The 22,625-nt window shown below is 31.6% G+C and overlaps 2 protein-coding genes across 4 annotated transcripts; one reads left to right on the top strand and one right to left on the bottom strand.

Moving 5' to 3' along the window:
* Window positions 1-12,364: 12,364 nt before the first annotated feature.
* On the top strand, window positions 12,365-16,743 carry LOC101218720 (telomere repeat-binding protein 3). 2 transcript variants are annotated; one of them, XM_011656653.2, is made up of 10 exons: window positions 12,365-12,685; window positions 13,372-13,510; window positions 13,598-14,417; window positions 14,541-14,756; window positions 14,860-14,916; window positions 15,019-15,098; window positions 15,293-15,537; window positions 15,681-15,998; window positions 16,086-16,149; window positions 16,240-16,743. In XM_011656653.2, the coding sequence occupies exons 2-10, from the start codon at window positions 13,430-13,432 to the stop codon at window positions 16,429-16,431; spliced, it is 2,073 nt and encodes a 690-aa protein (XP_011654955.1). In that variant the 5' UTR covers window positions 12,365-12,685; window positions 13,372-13,429; the 3' UTR covers window positions 16,432-16,743. The 2 variants fall into 2 exon arrangements, with proteins under 2 accessions (XP_011654955.1, XP_004147684.1); XM_004147636.3 differs by having other exon boundaries at window positions 12,388-12,685; window positions 13,595-14,417.
* A 375-nt stretch (window positions 16,744-17,118) lies between these two features.
* On the bottom strand, window positions 17,119-22,175 carry LOC101218485 (actin-related protein 5). 2 transcript variants are annotated; one of them, XM_004147635.3, is made up of 12 exons: window positions 21,929-22,175; window positions 21,757-21,827; window positions 21,430-21,554; window positions 21,018-21,062; window positions 20,168-20,270; window positions 19,846-19,955; window positions 19,298-19,407; window positions 19,121-19,211; window positions 18,603-19,043; window positions 18,362-18,489; window positions 17,821-18,163; window positions 17,119-17,749 (listed from the first exon to the last, which is right to left on the bottom strand). In XM_004147635.3, the coding sequence occupies exons 1-12, from the start codon at window positions 22,027-22,029 to the stop codon at window positions 17,255-17,257; spliced, it is 2,163 nt and encodes a 720-aa protein (XP_004147683.1). In that variant the 5' UTR covers window positions 22,030-22,175; the 3' UTR covers window positions 17,119-17,254. The 2 variants fall into 2 exon arrangements, with proteins under 2 accessions (XP_004147683.1, XP_011654957.1); XM_011656655.2 differs by lacking the exons at window positions 21,757-21,827; window positions 21,929-22,175 and having other exon boundaries at window positions 20,168-20,275; window positions 21,430-21,513.
* Between the last annotated feature and the right edge of the window lie 450 nt (window positions 22,176-22,625).

The following is a 22,625-nucleotide window of genomic DNA, read 5'->3' on the forward strand; positions in this document are numbered from 1 at the left end:
ATTTGTAATTTTGTGTACATTTCAATTTTTGGATTCATTTTTCACGTCGTTTTAATTAATAATAACAATATTTTTAAAATATCGTTTTAATTATATAATGTGATCATCACGTATGTGTGTAAGTTCGTATACATTTAAATCTTGAGTTCATTTTTCACATGGTTTTAATTATTAATAATGTTTATAAAATATGGTTTTAATTATCTAAATATATATATAGTAATTTGTTTTATTTTTCTTTCTTCACAATGAGAAATTATAATATTTTTTCTTTATATCCTCTAAGTGACTAGTAGTTGAATATAAGGAGATTAGCCAAATTAATTCCTTTGCTTATTGGTTGTAATTTCAACTTTTCTCGTTTTCATTTATGTTAATTGTTCTTTGAAAGGGTATTGGATGTATTTGTGGCCAATTATTATTATCTAATAAATGAAAATGATATGAATTATAAAAGAAAAATTAGAAAATGAAGATAAGAGAAGAAAGTAATAAGAAAAAAAAAAGGGGAAGTGGGGAGGATAAAGTAGGTCTAACAACTATGGCTGAAAATTCAATGCATATAGTTGAATCAAACATTAGAAGCTAACCAAAATTGTTAGAGATTTCAAAATTTCAGCAACGCTCATATATTTTTTTTTTTTTGAAAAATCACATATAAAAAATCAATAAAATATTTTAGGGTTTTTTTTTTAAAAAAAATATAACAAATAAAAAAAAATACATACATAGAATAATTTTGAAAATAGAAAAATACGATCGTGTATAATTCTTCTTCTAAACGATAATCATCATACGCAATCGTGTACAATCATGATACGCGATTGTGTAAATCGAGTAGAAAATGATACACAATCTTGTACTAAATCTAAATCATTCTAGTTTAGGATTGTGTACCAATATCGTTTAAATTTGGTTCATCATCATGTATCCAAATCTTACCAATATCCTTATAAAATATTTATATTTGGTAAACGATTTTGTAAATTTGGTATATGTACCAAAATCTAAACAATCGTGTACAAATATCCAACTATTTTTGTTCAATATCGAGTATCAAATATAAATATTTTATATATGATACATGATTTTAAACCAAATAACACTTTAACAAAAACAATACAAGATTGATCATTAATTGAAAACAAAGATAATGATTTCAAAAAGAAAAAATTGCATTAAACTAAGAGAAAAAATAAGAAAAATGAAGAAAGAAAAAATTTAAAAACGACAAACGCAAACCTAGAATATTTTAGAAAATGTCCGATCTTATTAACATTTTAATTTTGTTACATGAACAGCCATAAATATTTTGTTGTTTTATTATATTTATGAAAATTAACTAATATTTTACACATCAAAATGTTATATATATAAAAAGCGTTAAAAATGTATTGACAACCAGAAGGAACTAATAGCATTTGGATTTTGGAGAATAGGTCAGTGTCAATAGAATGTGGTTGAGTTAATTAATAATAATGATGTTGTTATTATTTAGATTTAAATTTGAGAATAATACTAAATTAATTAAGGGATAAATAAGTGACATACTAAACTCATGTGAAATGAATAAACTGACTACACTGATTAGTTTAAATATAATTAGGTTAGGTTTAAAGAATAATTAAGTAAAAAGAAGTTGGTTTAAACAACTCAAATCCCAAAAACAAATCTAAAATCACAGTGGAAATTTCAAAGGGGCAATCATACTTAACTTCTGTTTTATAGTAAAAGCCTAAACCAAAGTTCAAAGTTAGTAAAAGCAACTCATTCAGGAATATTATTATTAGGATTAAACAAATTAGAAAGAGAAAAAAAAAGAGATGGGTTTGGTGCTTCCACCTATTTCTAAAGTAAAGAATCAATTCTCCCCTTTAATAAGAAAGGTTGATCCGAGTAATTATTTAGACTTCGTTTCGTAACTATTTCAATCTTTTAATTTTTTTAAAATTAAAATTATTTTCTTTTCATTTTTGTAAAATAGACTCCACTTTAGTAAGGAATGTTGTTTTAATATTCTACCGTTTTATTATCATTAAGTGTAGAATATTAAAACAACGATACCGTTCTTTTTGTTACTAAAATTAATTTTGAGATCTAAATTAGTTTCTACCATTAAAACTTTCAAAAACATCTTTGCTTCTTCTTCCTCGAAATGAATATCTTTTTGGAACTTTGTACAGAAAAAATCTACTTCTTTTTTATTTCTTTTCTGTTTCTAACCTACAGTTTTTATTGATTCCAATTCATTCTTGGACAAGTACACATCTGAGTTAGAGTATTGTGTGAATTTTGGATAGCAATCGACCGACGTTTTGCTATTTATTACCAAGGTTGCGTTGTTCTTGCTTTCATGACAATTGTCTATATATTCTATGACACAACAACGATCATCCAATCTTACATTTAGTTCTTATAGTTTGAAAAAAAATCAAATTTTGGTTATGATGATTTATAATTTGAATTTAGCTAAGGTATACCGTTTGATTATTGATAAAGATGAGAATTTTATCGAGGCATAAGAACTATTTTTATTGTTTTTTTAAATTAAGGCATAAGAACGGATCAATTATTCTTTTTGACCAACTATAGAAACAAAATTTAAAACTTTTAAAATTAGTTGTTTTAAATTTGACTTTGAGTTTGAGAGCACTTTAATAGATAACAAAATATAAAATTAATAGATGAAATAATTTTTATAGACTCAATTTTAATTTTTTAGGTAAAAATATTAAAATATTAAAATGATTATCAAAGTATGGCCTTTTGATAAAACAAAGTATATGTCAATAGTTGTACTTTGAGTATAGATATATCTCCGTTAATAAATGGAAGATAAACAGAAGATACAACAAAATAAGAAGTAAACAAAATAAGAAGTAAGAACACAACACATTGTTAACTATCTATGTCTAGAGGGTTCTTGACTTGAAATCAAAGATTTTGTATTACTTTGAAATATAAATCATAATTACATCCTTGCGATCATAAGTACAAAATTTACAATTCAGTTTTATCATTTTGTACTAATTAAGTGATTCTATATCTTATTAAATAGTAAATCAATCACTAATATCTTTCCTTTAATTATGTATCTCATCAATCAACATATTAATGTGTTATACGTGAAGCTCTCACCCTTAATCAAGTATCATATCAATCATCAAACTAAGGTACTCTTAATCTTCGTTATCGTGAAGCTTGATCTTCTTCTTTAAGAAGAAAGACTTTTAAAAGTCTTTCTATATGATCTTCTTCTTTAAGTCGAAATACTCTTCGTACTGAGAACTTACATAAGAACTTACTTTGCTTCTTTGATTACCACACAGAATACGATCAATATTTCGTTTTTGATGCACACCCACAAAGACACCAAAGACCATGATATATATAAGCAACCAAGATTGTGCCAAAACCCATGGAATGAGGAGAAGCAGAATCTTAGAAACAAATCGTTTTCTAAAAATCATATGTCGAGAGATAAAGACTCTAAATTAAAAGAATATGTACTTAGTACATAATACTTTTGTCAAAGAATATCTTTTAATAAAATAGAGGCTTCAAATCTTTGAAAATAATATCTTTGCCACGAAAACTTCCATGAAAGAAATTCTTAATAAATATTTGGACACGGACCTACCCATTTTAAAAGACCTTAATTAGTTATTGTCTTTTAAAACATGATAGTGCAATTTAATCTCTAAAAATCATTTTAATTTAGAGAAAACTTATATTCTATGTCATACAAATTTATGTGTTGTTATGGGAGACGTTTCTTCATGCATAGATAAGTTATTTGAAGTAATTAAAACGTGATCAGGGGCTAACGGGTTGTTTAAGTTTAGAAATTGAAGTTAAGAGATGGAAAGTTGTGAAATTCACTCTTTACTTCGTCCAACGAGTTCATTGCTCCAATTTTAAAAACTAACATAATTTTTGTGTTTTATTAACATTTACATTAAAGTGAGAGGAAGGCATATGTGGTGTTGTACAGTCGATTTGAGCACTACCACTGATTCTCGTGCCCTTGGGTTGGGTGCTCAAATGAACGACGAAGGATTTGGTTGCGACTCAAGCTCTTGTTTGTCTGGGTTGTTTTGGAAGTTGAGGCAGGAGAGGTGATGGTGATTGTGATGGAGTCACTTCTTGCTGAAGCTTGCAGTTGATGAGGAAGAATCATTCATGTCTTTTGCCCTTTTCCTTTTTGGTGTTATTCATACAAAAGTTTATTATTTTACATTTTCAACCTCAGATACACCGACTCAATTTGAACAAGCGGCATCAACCAAAATCTTGTCCCGTCTACCGACTAAACTTGCCTGCAAACCGGGCAAGCATCTCCATACCAACCTCATGATCAGACCCTTGTTACACCCAACTCCTCACCCTACAAAATTCGTTCACATAATTAACCACTCACTGACATTTCACACCTTCAAACTCGTCACACACCCCTTAAGACGCTAAGTATTCCGATCATTCCACGGAAACCTTAGCACCCAACACACCACACCGTTCAAAATCGTAGTTCGAAAAGCTCATTCAACAACGACAGCAAACACAATTGCATACCAAACATAACGCAGAAACATCCATACCTCTCTCGATCAGCAAGACAGGCTAGTGTCGAGAGATCTTAGTTATTCTTCTAATTTTCGACGGTATACATACCTTCCAAACTCGAGTTCATCAGTTTGCCACCAAAGAAACGTCATAGCTATCTATACCAACTCCGAATACTATACAGCGTCTTAGAATCATAATGCCACATCCTGCAGCCACCACTTCAACTTGTCATGTTTTATATGTATATGACTTTCACCTTTATTAATAAAGAAAACAGTTTAAAATGCTTTAGGATGATGTAAGCAAATTAAGATCTAAATTATAACAGAGAGTATGAGTGATGATGATGCTGAAAGGAAGGTGTGGGCATAGATTGAGTGTAAAAGGTGTGTTCTTTAGGCTTAAGAAATTGGCACATTGATTGTGGAATCAAGTTGAATCGTTTTTTTTCTTCTTTTTTTTTGGCTTTTTAATATTATTCCCCAATAAGCATCTTTTGAAAATGTTTGATTTCTTTTAACATAAGTTAAGGAAAAAAAACTAAATCATGATTCATTCATTTATGATACAGTTCTGAATTTGTGGATATTCAATTAATATATTATAATATATGAATTTGATGAAAAGATTAAGATAAAATGAATTCAACTCGTTGCGATTATCTCATCAACGATTTAATATCTTACGAATTTTCTTTCATATCCTCACATGTTAACAGAGATTTACAAAATTATTTTGACAAAAATTAAAAAGGTAATAATTTACATATATATTTAACATGTGAGTTGGTATATTAATTATAAGTTATAAATTTCTTATTTATGAAACTTATTTTGTTCATATGTTTTTTTACAAACATTAATTATAAACCTAAAAAGTTGAATGTATGTTTGTGAAGGGCAAGCATCTGTAACTGATCTAACTCTTAACTCTAAATTAAATTCAAATTAAACTATGATTAAAGTGAAACATGGGATAGAATGTTTATTTAATAATAATTTGAAATTGAAATAGGTTTTAATTTTTTAATACCACCTTTTAAAAAGTAATTAAAAAGTAATGATTATATATCGATCATGATTATTCTTCTTTATTACCAATATAGTGACTTAAAAAATGGTGAGTGGTAATTTTATGAATTTTGAAAATATAAAATTATGTCCGACTATATTTAAAATAATAATAATAATAATAATAATAATAATAATAATAATAATGATAAGGTTTAGGTTATTTAGAATAAATAAGGAACCGACAAATGTGATTGGCCAATGAGATGACAATCCAACTATTTATTTAATATTCACACCATACCCTTCCCTACTCTTTTTCTTTCTTTTTAAAATCAAATTTATTTTCAAACAATCATATAATTAATATATCAAAATACCCTTTCAACCAAAAACATCTTTGTCAATTAATCATTCATAAGCTAACTCTACAAATTAAGAGGAAATTTCTTTCCTTTTTTATGGTTGAATTTTCAACTTTCTTTCAAAAATATTCTTTTCGGGACTACTTCTGTTAAAATAAAATGGAAAACCAAATTATTAAAAAGATAAAAGATTTCGATGCATATTATATCATGTCAATTTTCATTTTTTATTTTATGAAAGAATATAGTTTTCAACATAATTTGGAAGTTATTAGTACAACTACTTTTGACTAGAAGACTCAATGGTTCAAATCTCCATCTCTAATTTCAAAGTTCACAATTAGTTATAATTGATATATACACAAGTTATATTAGGGTTCATTTTGTCTTTTTAAAAAGTTTAGAACTCTTCAAATTCAAGAAGTCATTCAAATTCAAGAAGTCATCAAAACAAGATAAACAATTTTGCATCTTTAAAATATGAGCGAGATAATTTGAGAAAGTATCTCTAATAAAGTTGTATCTAATAATACTTATTAAGGATATTCTTAATCTTTTAACCTAAGTTTGATAATTATCGAAGGCGATTGTGATATAATGTTCGAATCGTTAATTGTTTTTTCAAAAGGAAGTCCACTCTCTAACATCCACACCTAACATATATATGTGGGAAAGATCCCAAGCAAATCTTAAGATTCATTGAAATTTTGAGGAACAATAAAGGGCTAGTGGTCAATGTTACAATTTAACAAAAAATATAACATTATCGATAGATAATATGAAAAGATTCTATTTCATTAACATTATATTTTTTTTCTTCTTATTCATGTGTTTATTAAAATAATTGATGGGTTTTATTTGATTACATTTTTCAATTTTGCAATATAAAATTTTAACAACAAAAGAATCCCATTCTTTAAAAATTAATAATTGGTTTTGTCCTTACATATAAGTGGAACACAAAGCATGAAAGGACCATAAGGTTGTGCATCAATTTTGGTCTCATCTTTGCAATTATACTTGTTTTATATAAATTTAACTTACAACACATGTTGGGATTGAATGAAGGATTTCATTCCTTTCTCAAACATTATTTTGAATAAAAAAAACTTTGAAAGTGTTTTTTCTTTTTATCAAATAACTCTTATTATAAAAAATGCTCCACTCCAACATTTTTGTAAATATAGAAGATAATTAATCTTATCGAAAACTTAAGGAGCATGATTGGGATAAAGAGTAAGTTACTATAATGTAATTGATTATTTTAATTTAGCTAGAGGTGGTTATTATAGTCTTGCGTAATCTTCGTCTCAAATGACATCTAAGAAGGTTGATGATAGATATGTAAGATTTGTAGTACGGAGTTGAAAGAAGGGTAATGAAGTAATTTTGTTTTGAATTAAAATATGTGGAAAGAGGTCATATAAGACAACTTTGGAATTGAAAGAAAAAAGAGAATTAGGAAAATGGAGATTTAAAAGTGCAAAAAATGGGATAAGAGAGAGAAGAAAGGAAGTTTGAAAATGAAAATAGAGAGAGGTTTTTGAGTTGGAGTATTGGAGAGGCAACCAAACCCACCTTTTGTGTGCAGCTGTGTTTTGGGTATTAATTAAAAAAAGAAAAGAGTATTACTTTTCCTCAGCCTTAGCTTAGCTCTCATATAAATTATAATGTTAGGTATATTATAGCTGTATTCACAAGCAATCACATGCACTTTCACCCCTTCCATCTATATCCCTTCTCTCTCTTTCCCCCTCTTTCTTTTCTTATATATATATATATGTATTTCTTTTTTATTTCTCTTCTTTGGATCTCTCTATTCTCTATTCTCTCTCTCTCGTTAGACACAACAAAGATTTTCATTTTAGTTATGCATTGGACTCCACCCATTAAAGTGTTCATATACCTAAATCAAAGGACTACATCTCAGATAACTTGGTATCTTTAACTATGGAATTTGATTTGTTTTAGTACAATCATAAAGGGTACCTAACTAGAATTTTTGTTTTTTGTTTTTATAAATGTTATGAGTATAATTATAATTGCTTGCGATTTTATGATTTTAAAGTAATAGATATTTCAATTTGTATTGAAAAAATTATTAATAAAATATTGTTGGTATATATATTGGTATTTATTTAATTTTTTTTAAAAAAGGTATTATATTAGATGTATCGGTATAATATAAAATATTTGACCTACAACTTTTTAGAAATATTGGAACTAACAAGCTAAGCTTTTGTATATACATACATATACACACTACTAGTTAAGACTAAAGTCACATAATATTTATTTTATAAATATTTTTAAAAGTTTTATTATTTATGATAATCTTTCATAAAGGAAAAATGAGAGTGGCACTTTGAATTGGTTTTAATTGAAAAAAAGTGTATTAATTACATGTCTCGTCAAAAACAAAGTAATGAATAAAACAGGAGTTTGGGAGATTTATTTGATTTTATGTTGTTTTGACAACTAACATTCTACCATTTATGTATTTAATAAACTTATTTTACTTACTTTAAAAAAAAAATTGTATTAAATTCTGTTTATGCTTTTTTTAGTTCAATGCAATTATGGTGGATTTAGCTGTTAACTATAATGTCTTAATTAATTAAACTATGTTTAAATTAAAGCTTTATCGCAAGCTTGCAACAATAGGAAGGATTGTTCTTAAAAGTATGAGCAATAGTCGTTGGTGCATAGGAGTTGGTTCTATTGTATTTGTTTTGAGTAATGATAAGTTAAACTAGTAGTATGATAATAATATATATGATTATTAACGATAAAGAAAGATGTGTTAACCTCGACTTAATTAACTTAATTAGTAGTGGTTTTCTTATTTGACTTAATAGTGGGGGAAGATTGGTTTGCTTAATTTTCTAAATTTTTAACAATGTGAAGATTTGAATTGGATTTAAGAAATTTTATAATATATTTACTGAAAAAAGGTAGTTTCAAGTTAGCACTTACATTTATTCTATACTATGAATTTCATAATAAAACAATTTACTTTGGTCTGAATTTTGGAATATAAAAATTAGGCAAATATAATCATTTAATTCTTGTGTGTTGCATTTAATATAATGTTTAGGCCATATTCATTCTAAAAACTAGATACATGTGACTCAAACCACAACTCCACATGCCATCTTTTGTAATTCTTTTCCTTTTTTGTTAAATGTATGGTAGAAATTAAATAACATGACTATAATTTAACTTTTTGAGAAAAATATATAATTCAAACATTGTGTATTAATTGTAATGTTATACTTTGGGGGTTCAAACAAATTATGATGAATAGGGCATGGTGCAATTGGTTTAAAGGCTCTAAACATGTAATTAATTAATATATAAGATACAATCCAATTACACAGTATTTTATTGGCAAGATTCTTTCTCCATTAAAACTCAATTATTTGGGCAATCATGATCGTAATTCGTAGCATGGTTATTTTATAAACTGTTAATAATAAGGTTTAAATATCATTTTGTTCTTTGTATTATATATTTTGAATTTCCATTGCATTTATATATATATATATATACTTTTTATTGTTAATTACGTTAATTTTGTGTAAACTTAAGAAGTTTTTACTTACAACAAAAAAATAATTTCAACCTTTTAGGGAAGAAATTATTCATTTAAAAATAAGAAAAAAATATTAATTAATTCAATATTTACAATTTTATATTAAAACAGAGATCAATTAGATTTAAAGTATTATTGTATATATCATAATAAAAAATTACATATATAACAAAAAAATTACTTTTGGAGTAGTGATAAAATATATCACTAAAATAGAAGTTTATTAACCTTTTAATTTCGAATATCACGTTTACATTATGTTATTGTTGATGTTGACTAAAATGTCAAACAATTTTTTTTTTCCTTTTATTGAGATATCTCTAAGGTCATTTAAATTTTAGCATACATATATATATCCATCTAATTATTAAATGTCATTCCACATTTCTCATATTTCTTAGTATAGTTATATATATATATAAAGCAAGTTTTATACGTTAAGTAAACAATTCAAACTTTATTCAATCAATTCTAAGTATAAACATATTTCCTTTTTACAATTCAATGTCTTGAATCTTGATTATTTAAAGTGGTCAAAATGGATGGGTTCATCTAATAAATAACAAAAATTAGAGATTAGAGTATTTAGATTTAGTCTCTAAAAAGTATTTAGATTTATTGTTTAAACATTTTCAACGTGAAAAATTGAATATAAATATTTTATATAAAATTTTCTGTAATACAAATTGAAATCTAAGAGACCAAAAAGCAAAAAGATGAATAAAAATGGTACTATTTTAAAAAGGTGAACCTACCAAAAAAAAAGTTTGTGGTCTATAAACCCTAAACCCATAACTATAAATGTTGAATAGTAGCTATATACTCTATAAAGTTTAAATAAAACCTCAAAACTTTGGGTTGCATTATTATGGCTCTCTAATTAACTCAACCTTAAAAAAAAATTGACCACAAAGATGATAAAGATTGAAGTATAGACATGTTGCCTCTTCAAATCCTAAAATAAACAATTAATTAAAGTAGTGAAATACATTTGGTACTAATTAAACTTTAAAATATGTTGAATTTTAGTTTTTTAAATTTTACTATGGTCTAATTTTATTTCTTATATTTAGACTATTCCTATTTTTTTAATAATTTTTTTCTTTTTAAATCTATGAGTTCTTTTATTAAGTATCCAAACTATTTAACTAATTTCGATAAAAGTTAATTTTGAATGACTAAATTTAAGATCTACCAAAGACTTTGTTTGGTGACAATTTTTGTTTTTTACTTTTTGGTTATGGACAATTAAAGTAAAAAGAATCAATTTGACCACTAAATCTCTTGGTTTGGTATTTGTTCACGTTTATTAAAACAAAATAAAAACCTAAAAATTATAGTGTTTTAAACGATATTGATAAAGAAAACAACTTGTCTATTTAATATGAATACCATGAAATGAAAAAAGTAGACATAATTTTTGAAAAGAAGAGATAAAAATAAAATGATTAGGAAATGAAAAATATAAAAACAAAAATTGAAAACACATAAAATGTTAATAATAAGAAGAAGAAGAAGAAGAATATTGGAAAAGAGGTTCCAAAAAGTAAGGAAACCCGACCCGAGGAAGAGGGTCGAAGAGAGGGAATGCGGGACCCAGAGGAGACACGTGGAGAGAAAGGAAGGGTCTATCCAATAAAATAACAATTGGCGTATAGTAAAGCGCGCTTTATCTATCCACCTGTCTGGACGAGACGTGTCCCACACGGATAATGCTTAATTCCTTTCTTTTTTTTCAACTTTTTTTATTTATATTTTTCTTTATTAAAAGAAAAAAGAAAAAAGAAAATAATAGGATATCCGCAAACCACTTTGGTCCACTCCTCTATCCATACTCTTACGCCTCTCTCTTCACCACATTTTTTTCTTCAATTATCCCTCTTTTTTTTTTTTTATTATTTCTTCTTCTTCTTCTAATTTTCCCAATAAATTACAATTACAATTACATTCATAATTTATTATTTTCAATTTATTAGGTCCACCAAATTGAAATCCCCCCCAACTTAATCTTGAATATGACTACACAATGCACATCCACTAATCAATCTTATTTTATTTTCATGCACAATCATTTTATTTACCTTTTTCTCTTCCTTTATAATTTGTACTATCAAAAAACCCTTTACAGGTATAACTAACTAACTAACCAAATTTAACAAAAGTTTCAAATGAGTATTTAAGATGGTGAGTGAGTTATTATAGTTGGATTACAACCATTTGTGTAGGGAGTGTAGATTATTTTAGTTTGTGAAGAAAAAACAGTAAAAACTATATCAAAGAGTAAAAGAAATAAAAATATAAAAGAGTTAAAATGTTTTAAATAAATATTTATTGCACCAAAATCATGAGTATAACATATACTCGAACAATCATTTCTGTAATAGATTATCAATCATTCTCATAATTTTTTTAGGAAAAAAGTTTAGGATTTTGGTTAAAAAGATGAAGGAAAAGAAAAAAAAAAAAAAAAAGGAAAGAGAGAACCACTATATATATATATATATATAAAATTTGTTAGTTGATTTGAATAATAAGTAAAATAAAAAAAGAAAAGAAGGTTGCGTATGGAGAAAAAAAAAAAAAGAAAAAAAGGGGATGCCACGTGGCAAAAGGTAAGTTGGAAGGGAGTGGGAGTTATTACGTTAAGAAGCAGTCTCTCTCGATTTTTACACGGAAAAAAATGGAAAAAAAGAAAAGAAAAAGAAAAGGGTTTTGGTGGGTTTAACCCGATATAGCCGGTTACCGTGATGGCTGTCCACCGGTTGTGCCGGTTTCGTGGTCAAACATTTTAGGATATATGTCTGTAAGAGGTTTTAGCCACTGTTTATGTTCTTCCTTTTTTCTTTTCTTCACAAACACCACCCGGGGTTTTTCATTTTCTCTTCTCCAATTCTCTCTCTCTCTCTCTCTCTCTCTCTCTTTTACCCAAATCAAATTTTAATTCTCAATTTTCTTTCTTTGGGATTTGTGTTCTTAAAAATTTCATGGATCTCTTCCCTTTTCTCCCCACTGGATTCTGGATCTTCCCTTTCAATTCCCTCTAATTTTCTTACATTTCTCTTCTTCTTCTTCTTCTTCTTCTAATTTCAAATCTTTAGCTCCAATTTGGATCTGGGTTTGATTGAATCATTAGGATCCTTCTTCTACAGGTGAGTTTTTATTTTTCCTGCTCAGAGATTTTCTCGGAGTTTTGGATTTTATATTTTGGGTCGTGTTCTTCGGGTTGTTTGGTTCTCGCAAAATATGGGAATCTGTCTGGATTTTGCTTCTTCTTCTTTTTTTTTTTTAAATGGGTTTTGGGTTGCTTGTGGTGTATTTCTGTCGGAATTTTGAACAATCGGGTCTCTTCAGAAATTGTCTCGAGTTCGTAAGCTATGGTTTTGGGTTTAAGATCGGATCCAGTTGAATTGTTTGAAATTGGTTTGGTTTCGGTTGATCCGATCTTCTCTGTTTGGTTTATATGCTTCTTGAAGCAAGTAACTTATGAATTGGGGTTTTTGATTTGGAGGTTTTGGAATTGGGTTTTTTTTCGGAATTCTGAATTTTTAGTGGGTTTTCCATTTCTCCAATCTCTAGTTGAAATTTTGATTTCCATTTCAAGTTTATTTGAATGTTTTCTTTCATTTCTAAATCTGGGGTTTTTTGTTTTTTGTTCTTGCTGACGTTGTGAATTTTGGGAAGTCTTCCTTTGCTTAGATGGGGTTTAACAAGGGATCATTGCTTTCACATTGCTGTTGTAATGCTAATTGTGGTAGCCTTTTTGTTGTATTCGTGTTCGTGTTTGGCTGTATAGAGTTTCAAATTTGAATGAATCTGTTGTTTTGATGATTGGCAGTGAAACTGGCGAATCTCTCTGCGTTTGATGAGTTTTTACCACAATGAATGCCTAAGATATGGTGATGAAGAAGAGATTGGATAATGGATTCAGTGGCTTTTCAAATTGGACCGTGCCCAGAGGTCCGAGATCTCTTAGAGTGAGTTCAATTTCTTCTTTAGATCTCTCTATATATCTTCACTGTTCTGTTGAACTGGTACTCACGTTTTGCCTTTGATTCTAGAAGAAGGTTCATCGAAAGAAAGATTTCGAAGATGGCCAGATCTGCGCAATTGAATTGCTGGCTTCTTTAGCGGGGAAGCTTTTGCAGGATGGCGAAAGCACAGCATGCAGTAATACGTCGGATGGAGATCGCTCGGTGATTGGCACAAATGTCGTCAAGGAAGAACGGTCAAGTGAGGAGAAAGCTTTCAAGGTGGAGTGTTGTGATGGTGGTAGCAGCCAAAGTTGTGATCTTGATTTAGAAGAGAAGACTGATCAGAAGCAAAATCTGAACAAACTCCAATATGTAGATAATAATACTGTTTTGGATTGTACTTCAGTCGTAGTAAATTCTAACAGCTCAGACGAGGCCTGTGGTGATGTTAAGCCTGTGATCCACAAGACGGAATTCGAAGATTATCGCACGAAACCAGAGGAAGGCTCCCCTGATTTTCTAGAAACAACAAATACTGGTATGAACATTGTTGATGAAGAACATGAGCCCAAAGGATTTGGAATCGGATTTCAAAAGATTACTCATTCACACAATTCTAAGGATTTGAAGAAGTCCTATGGAAAATTATCAACTATGCCCAATTCAAGCTTCAAAACTAAATTGCCCTTGTCAACAGATGCCATTCGTAGTTCGTTTTCCAGATATAGGAATTACCTTAAGTTAGCAAGTAGAGATGATGATGAAAAATTTAGGTCCAATAAATCTAGCATTCACTCAAACTCGTATAGGCCTCCATCGCGAATTGCAGGTCGACGAATAAGGAAATTACTGAATTCGAAACACTGGAAAGTAGCTCCAAAGTTGAAGGACTGTGAGGTTGCTAGATCTGGTGAGATTTCTTGTTTCTGCCACTTTTGAGGTGTATGTGTGAAATAGTTTGACCACATATTTCAAGTTTTTGTCTTGGAGTGAAATGTCTGTCTTTATAACTTACAATTCGTTTTTGCAACAGAATCTATAGGCGAAGAAACAAGAAACCCTTTTCGCAAGAGAAAACTATATTTTAACAGTGAGAGGTACCAGGATAGTCTTTACAAAAGGAAGAGATTTTTCGACCGAAGCTCCATGGTGAATTCTGATGGAGGAATGAGCAGTGAAAGCGTAACCAACTCTCCTGAAAAGAGCGTCCACATCGATAAGTCTAGTTTGGCTGCAATATTGCATGGAGGTCCTTAGCTAACTTATTGCTTGAATTTATAGTCCTTGTGAATTGTAAAACTAACATTTCTTTTCTCCAGTAATCTCATAAATTTCCTTTGTGTATTATGCAGCAAGTGTTTCACCATCATCAGGTCAACAAGCATCTTTCCTCTCCAAAGATGCTCATGGTATGAAAATTTCCTTGCAACTCAACATCTTTCTTTCATCTGTCTCGCAAATTTGGTATCATGCGGTTGGTTCCTCATCATCTGCTTGGGGTTGTTTGACAGTGAAATTTAGCATTAGATCTTTCAAGGTGCCAGAACTATTCATTGATGTCCCTGAAAACGCAACTGTTGGTTCCCTGAAGGTAAATGAAGTGCAGTTCACCTGAATTTTTTTTTTTTTTTTTTAACTTATAAACGCAATGTAATAACTTTCTATTGATGAAAGTGCCAAGAAGCCATGAATTTGTAAATTGAACTTCTTTAAGTGAATGGAAAATGTTGGTAAAGGATCTTGGATTTTTCCTAAAGCAGTTTTTATGTTGTGTTACTTTACCAGAAGATAGTACTTGAGGCAGTAACTGCTATTCTCAAGGATGGATTACACGTTGGGGTTCTTGTTCACGGGAAAAAGGTTAGAGATGATAACAGAACCCTGTTGCAGACAGGACTTACTTGTAAAGATAATTTGGATACTGTTGGTTTCACGCTGGAGCCAAATCTTGTGCATAATACTACACCAGCTTTGTGTTCTGAGGATCCTCCTCAGATATTAGCATGTGAAATGACTGAACTTCCACCCAGGTATTACCATTGCGTTTATTTCATTCTATCTTGTGAGATTTCAGAGGGCTCGGGAAATATTTGCAATTGTTTTCTAGCGAGTTCCTATACTTGGGTCACTAGCTTCTGTCTGATGGCTTATATGTTGTTCAACTTCTTTACAGCTCTCCTGTAAATCCTGTTTCGAGCTCGGTAATACTAGATCTTGCCTTACCAAATCATTCATTGACCTACTCCCAAAACCAAGATGAAAATAAACACGAACTGGTTACTACCAGCATTGACAAGTTACCTGACAATTCTTTACAAGATTGCAAAGCTTTGGTTCCTGTTCCAGAAATGACTATGGAAGCATTAGCTGCAGTTCCCTTGAATCCAAAATCTAAGCGTTTGGAAGTTGTACAGCGTCGAACCAGAAGACCGTTCTCCGTTACAGAAGTAGAAGCGCTGGTTCAGGCCGTTGAGGAGCTAGGAACTGGAAGGTTTGACAATGCTCTCTAACAACATAATTGACCTTGTGCACGAAGCATGAGTTAAACCAATCTAAACAGTGTATTACCCTTTTGCAGGTGGCGGGATGTTAAATTCCGTGCATTTGAGAATGCAGATCACCGAACTTACGTGGATTTGAAGGTGGTTTTCCATATCCTTAACAAACATGTGTTAGGGTGATCGATGATTACTTTTGAAATAAAATTTTAACCCAATGAGGATGTTTTACAGGATAAATGGAAAACCTTGGTTCACACGGCGAGAATATCGCCTCAGCAGAGAAGAGGAGAGCCTGTCCCCCAAGAACTTTTGGACCGGGTGCTGGCTGCACATGCTTATTGGTCGCAACATCAGGCAAAGCAACATGGTGGCAAGCATCTTCAAGCTGGAGTCGTGAAGGCCATTGAGGGCTCTAGCAGTTAGGCTTGTCATCTAAAAGAAACTCCCACATATAATGTAAAAAGGAATAGTAGGTACATTTGACACTTTGCTGTAATCAATCAAGGCAAATTGTAAGCATGATTTTAATTTCTTGTATTCTCTCACACTTTGATTCATTGTTTAGCTTTCCCATTTGGGAAGAATTGTCATTTGTAAATATGATTCTTGTAATAATGAGATTCTAACAGAATTCTTTTCTGTGTTTAGACATTCAGTGTATTTAGTTTTATTGTAGTCTATCAATATCATGAAACTCAACTGTAAATCTTTGTTGGGTAATATTTTGACCCTAAAGTCTCTTATTCCTTTTATGGTTTACTGAATTATTATGCTTACTAAATCTTTATAGCATTCTTTTAAGCTAAATATGAATATTCTTAAGAATGGACCAAAGTGAGATTGTGTTTAACATTGTATGTACTTCATTAGTTAACTGAAAAGGTGGATTTTGAAACAATATAGATATTAAGTTTCTATTCATGTCATCACAATATCTAATTCCTTAGAACTCAAGGCATAGTCGTACAGCCTAAAAAACAGATCTTGTTCAAGCAAGGTAGTGGAATCTCAAGGTCTAATTTTAACGAAGTTAAAACTTCAAAACCAAAATTAGCTGCTCAAGTACGACATTGAAAAATGAAACGTTCACCTAAAAATAAACAAATGAAATGGCAGGTAATATGCAAAGAACATGTATTAATTATCGACATTATATATTGAAACATGTCAGATCATGAGTAAGTAGTATACAACAATTAAACATGAATTATGAAAGATACGGCAGCCATCATCGAACTTAAATTTACTAAAGAGAGTACCGTAATTGGTATCTGCGAAGCCAATCCTCTCCCTTCTCATAATAATCCAACCTACTGAAAGTCTGCGTTGTGAATTGTGAAGCAGCAGCATAAACAGAGGCCCCTCGCCATGCATCGAGAATTGGATCCAGCGCTCTGACCACCCTAATAGGTGATCCACATGGCCTAATCATCCGAATTCCAGCCTCTAAGCGTTCCCTTATGCCAGGAAAAAGACAACTCCCTCCTGTAATGAGTATTGAATTGGTTAATCTTTCTGCAATATCGTCACTGTAAGATGGCAACCTACGTAATGAGACGCCAGTCATTTCATCCAATCCTGTCTGATCAACTCCAATCCAGTTGGGATGAAATAGAATTTCAGGACACCGAAACCTTTCGACCCCCATAACTATCTGGAAGTCTTCCTTGGTAAGTGGACGAAATTTTGGCAATTCGGTTGTTTGAACATCTGACTTGGGAACAAAAGAGGGGTCTATGTCCTGATAAGAGTAGTATGGCATTAGACTTGAAATCAGTAATAGGTAAAGCAGACTTGTAAGTGGGTACTGACCTGAAGCCTAGATGATAAACGAACCAATTCAGCTTCATCCTCATCAGGGCCTTCATCGTCTTCGTCATTGTTATCTTTGCTCATAAGTTTATAAAGCTGCCAGTCTTCATCTCTTGCACCAAAGGTGTCCTCACCCTTCCCACGATCAAAGGCTGCTGTTGTTAAAAGCCGCATTCTCTCTCTCTGGGCAGCGTTCAGTCTCTCACCACGTCCTACTCCTCCAGACACATTATGCCCATTTGTATGGCCTCCATTAGTCTTGAGTCGTTTTCGCTGCTCCACTTTTTCAGAAAGCTCCTTGTATTTGACATGCAGTTCCTCTAAATAAAGCTCAGGATTCTCCCTAGAAGAGAAGAAATATGAAATGGAAAGAAGGCATTAAAATAGTAATTCATAGCAACAAATGCAGTATACTAGCATCGTAGTCCTGGAACCATTTAACTGAACAATGGTAACTTCCAGGACAGCAAGCACAATATTATTAATAATTTGAGTCCTCTGGAAACTAAAATTGTGAAGGTTGGAAGACATTGGTACGCACATTCTCCTTTCTTCATCTAGCTGGTTTCTCCTTTCTCGTTCCAACTCTATTTCATAACGTTTCTGCTTTGCACGCTGCCGTCCTTCAGATGTGGTTTTGAGAAACAATTGTCTTCTTTTCTCCTTGAGCTGCCAAGGAACACGATCATGTTTAGAAAATGTATTGACGGTTGTGAACAATAGAAATAAACAAATGTATAAAACATTCAGGCCCTTATCATGCATATACAGCTTTCTTTTACCTGCTCAGGTGAAAGCACGTCATCAGGGACATTGATGAGATGAAACTTCTCATTTATAGCATCAGCATGATCCTCAGCTTCCGCTTGCTCATCCTTCGGTTCACCCTTTGCTTTCCGCAAAGATTGTGTTGCTTTGGTCAGAGCAGACTCAATTTCTTGCTTAGAGATGTACCCAGTCTCTGACAAGAAAGATGGAATATCATCCTCTGCCACTTGCACAAGCTGATGCAAAAGAAACTCCAAACCACGCACTTCATTTTCTAGCTCATTGATCCTTGAAGATCTTTTTGCTTCAGCCATTTCTCTCAATCGTTGCCCTTGTTTCTCCTTAATTGCAGCCTTTCTCGCAATCTCTTCTTCCGAAGGAGGCTCTTCAGTAGGTGGTGGAATCCATGGGAGCTGCCAACACCTAGTTTTCTCTTCTGCTTCCTTAGTCCCTTTCTGTTTGTAGACATAGTATTCATAACTGAATGATGCAATGATGACGATAACAATAGTAATAAAGCCAAGAAGGCCACCTGAAACAATTGAGCCTCTGATGCATAATCTGAAGCTATATAGCAATGCTCCATCTTCAGATCTTCAACCTTCTCCCATGTGAATCGGGCCCTGTTGCATGAACTATAAGTATGACTTTTTTTCCTTCCTTTTTCCCAACTTTCACCCACTATACATGTTAAATGAATTGAACTTACATATGATGAGGATATTTTAGTGAAAGAAGTTGCTTTAGAGAATCAGTCACATGGTATCCACCAATATTCGTTCTGCAGCATCCTTTATAAACAGGCTCCCCATCAATGAACTGATAATGATGACCAGTGATAAAACTATCAAAGATTATTAAAATCAAGTGTCCAAGAGGCAATTCACAATAGCCAATAATAAAAACTATGCATGATTAGCACAACTAGAAACCATCATAGTCGAGAGAAAATGCAATAATACATAAAGGTTGAAAGAAAAGAAAATGCAGTAGACACTTGGATCATAAACAAGAAAGTTCGTATAGACTAGAAATGATATCATTACCAACTCAAGCATTGATAAAGTCAGAAAGATCAATAGCTGAATCAACACAAGCAAGTAAGCTCATACACACAGTGACAGCCAACACAGAAGTAGGAAAACCAACTTTGACCATGTATTTAACCCTTGTTGAATCGGAATCAACAACTTCTCAAATGATAGAAAGTAAAACAACTCATGAACTCTAGTAAGAGGATGAAAGAACAAAGCAAACCGGAATAACGTGGCTTGCGGTAAATCCTGGGCATATAGCAAGGCCATCTTTATCACATATCCCAAGTTGTTGGTTGTACAAATAGCTGAATGCTGCATCAACACCAAATGCTGCAGTAATGGCAAATAAGGTAAGTAAACCCATTCAGCCAAATGTTATAAATAAATTTAATTATAGCTTATGTCTAGATGTACAAGTCAAACATAATATATTAAGTTTTAATCTGTAGCAGCAGAAAAGGACGGCCACAGCAGTAAAGAGCTTGAAAACACTACTGCACAAAGATTACGATTCTCATCCGTTAATTCAATAAGGACCATACCTATCGAAGGAACTCCATAGGTTTCAAATAAAAGCTCTGCCATTTTACTACGAGATTGAACTGGATTGCATACACATTCTGTTATCAGGACAGGGTGATCAATCTGCTCTGCCCTCAAAGGAACATAAATCAAATTAAGAAATTCATTGAGAACAAAAAGTTAGGGACAAGTAAAGACACATTATTTGAAATTGTAAGGAAAATAGATCATCAAATTAGTGGGAAAGAGAAAGAGAAAGATTCATTGAAGTTAAACTTGTAAAACAAAGAAGAAGAATGAATATTGAATCATAAAAACTAATGCCTACCTGTTTCACCAAGTGAAAGTTGTATTCTATACCATCATTAATGTCTAAACTATTTTGTAATTTCAAATCCAAGTAAAGATAATGACTTAAAATTCATTTCACCACATATAACCTCCAAAGCTGCAATAAGGACCCCCAGTTGTTGATCATTGCAAAAAGAAATAACATAATTTCGAAAGCAATTTTCAAATAGTGCACCCAAAGAGAAGCTATGCTAAAATACATAAAATTTCAAATCTCTTCCCACAAAGCAAGTCCTATTTAGACCCGATGTTCTTTCCTATTTTTTCACAACCAAATATTCCAAAGAGCACAAAACCAATGCGCCCTAGCCAAGAAAGCTTACTCCATCATCATATATGTTCAAGCATATGAAATAAAGATATGCCAAAAGTCGACCAAAATAGAAAGATTAATGTGAGAAATAAAAGGTACCTACAAAAAGCTTGCTCCATCATCATATTTTTTCAAACAAGAAAGCAATTAGGTACGACAGAACAAGGTACCAGAAAGAGGTTGAAACTTAATGTTTGCACAATTACCTCTGGTCCACTTGCTCCAAGTCGATCAAATCCAAAGTCAAGAACCTAGAAGATGCAAGGAAATATTAAAAAGCTACAACCTTATATTCTCAAGGTTCATTTAAGTATACACGGGCATGCACTGACACCATTATTCAATCTCCAAATACTTTTTACACTTTTCTTCTGTTTCCCACCTATGATTATCTCCGAGATACAATGAAATTAACAACTTCAGACAATGCATTTAGTTCATAAAATTAGATCGCAATTTTCCTTTTCATTCAATGAGGGACCTCTTAAATGAAAGTGTTTGTTTTATAAGTCAGTTGAACTATGCTTAGGTTGGCATTGGCTTGTATGTAGGTTGTTATTGGCTTGTATGTAGGTTGTTACTAAAAGTGACAATAGATAAAACAAAAATCCAACTTACGTATTCCATAATCTCAAACTGATAAACAACATTGCCATCAAAAGCAGAGCGAGGACCTGAACGTGTGCAATCAAAGTATTTCATCAAAGACGGATCATGATCTCCAACTATAGTAACCGTTTCACCTGAATTGCAATAAGAAGAACAGTAGATTACACTTCAGTAAAGAACAATACATTTTCCGCACAGGTGGAAGTGCGATAAGAATAAGACAGTAACATCTCCACATAAATGGACAAGTAAAGCTAAGCCCCAATCGTAAATACCCATCAAGGATTCTATCTTCATTTTACTTTGAAAGTGTAAATTCTTCAAAAGTAGACCTACCAGTGGCTTTGTGGCGAGGTCTCTGGACAATGTTACGGAAAATAACGCGAGGGTCGGACTCTCCAGCCCATCTGAAAGAATAAAACAGAACACATTTTGATTGAACGTAAAAAGAAAAAGGATAGATTGTGGTGCTTATCCTAAGAGTTGAAGCCATGAAAATGGAGACTACCCAATGCGAAAAGCGGAGGCACCATTGTCGATAACGATGGGAGTAGTAGAAGGGAAGTGATTGAAATCAGATTGTCTCTGAATTTCCGATACGAATGGCATGTTTAACGAGTCCAAAAGCTGAAACAGAGAGAAATTGGGAGTTTAGAAGAAGGTATGTTCTTGTTTGCCCTAGCTTTGCAGCGAACTGAAGAAGAAGAAGAAGGAAGAAAAACAAAGGTGAAGGATGTTTTCGGTTGTTGAAACTTGGAACAAAGCTGACTGGCACGGTCAAGATGGAAGAAAAAACCGACGGTTTAATTGAACCGGTCTTTGGTAATTATAGTAAAATTCGACATTTGAATATTTCGTTTCGTGGGTTCATAATTTAATTGACGGAGTTACGTGTCGATGACGGAAGTTTCAATCTTGATCTTATGGATAGTTTTAGAAAAGTAGTGGTGTTCAACCAAAAAAATTATCCAATTAAAGTCCTCATGTCATCACACCCAAAAACAACCGTAATTATAATTTGATTTTGTTCGAGTAATTAAAATTTTTTATATCCGGCTCGAAAAATTGAATTAAAGAAGGTAACGAAGGAAAGTCCAAACTCAAGTCCACAATTAATGAATCTAAACACAAGTCCATCAAGTCCAATCCTAATAAGTAAGTAGGTCCAAGCCTAAACCCAACTAACAAATAGGCCTAAGCCCACA

Source organism: Cucumis sativus, chromosome 5, assembly GCF_000004075.3.
Source record: "Cucumis sativus cultivar 9930 chromosome 5, Cucumber_9930_V3, whole genome shotgun sequence".
In the NCBI taxonomy this organism is placed as follows: Eukaryota; Viridiplantae; Streptophyta; class Magnoliopsida; order Cucurbitales; family Cucurbitaceae; genus Cucumis; species Cucumis sativus.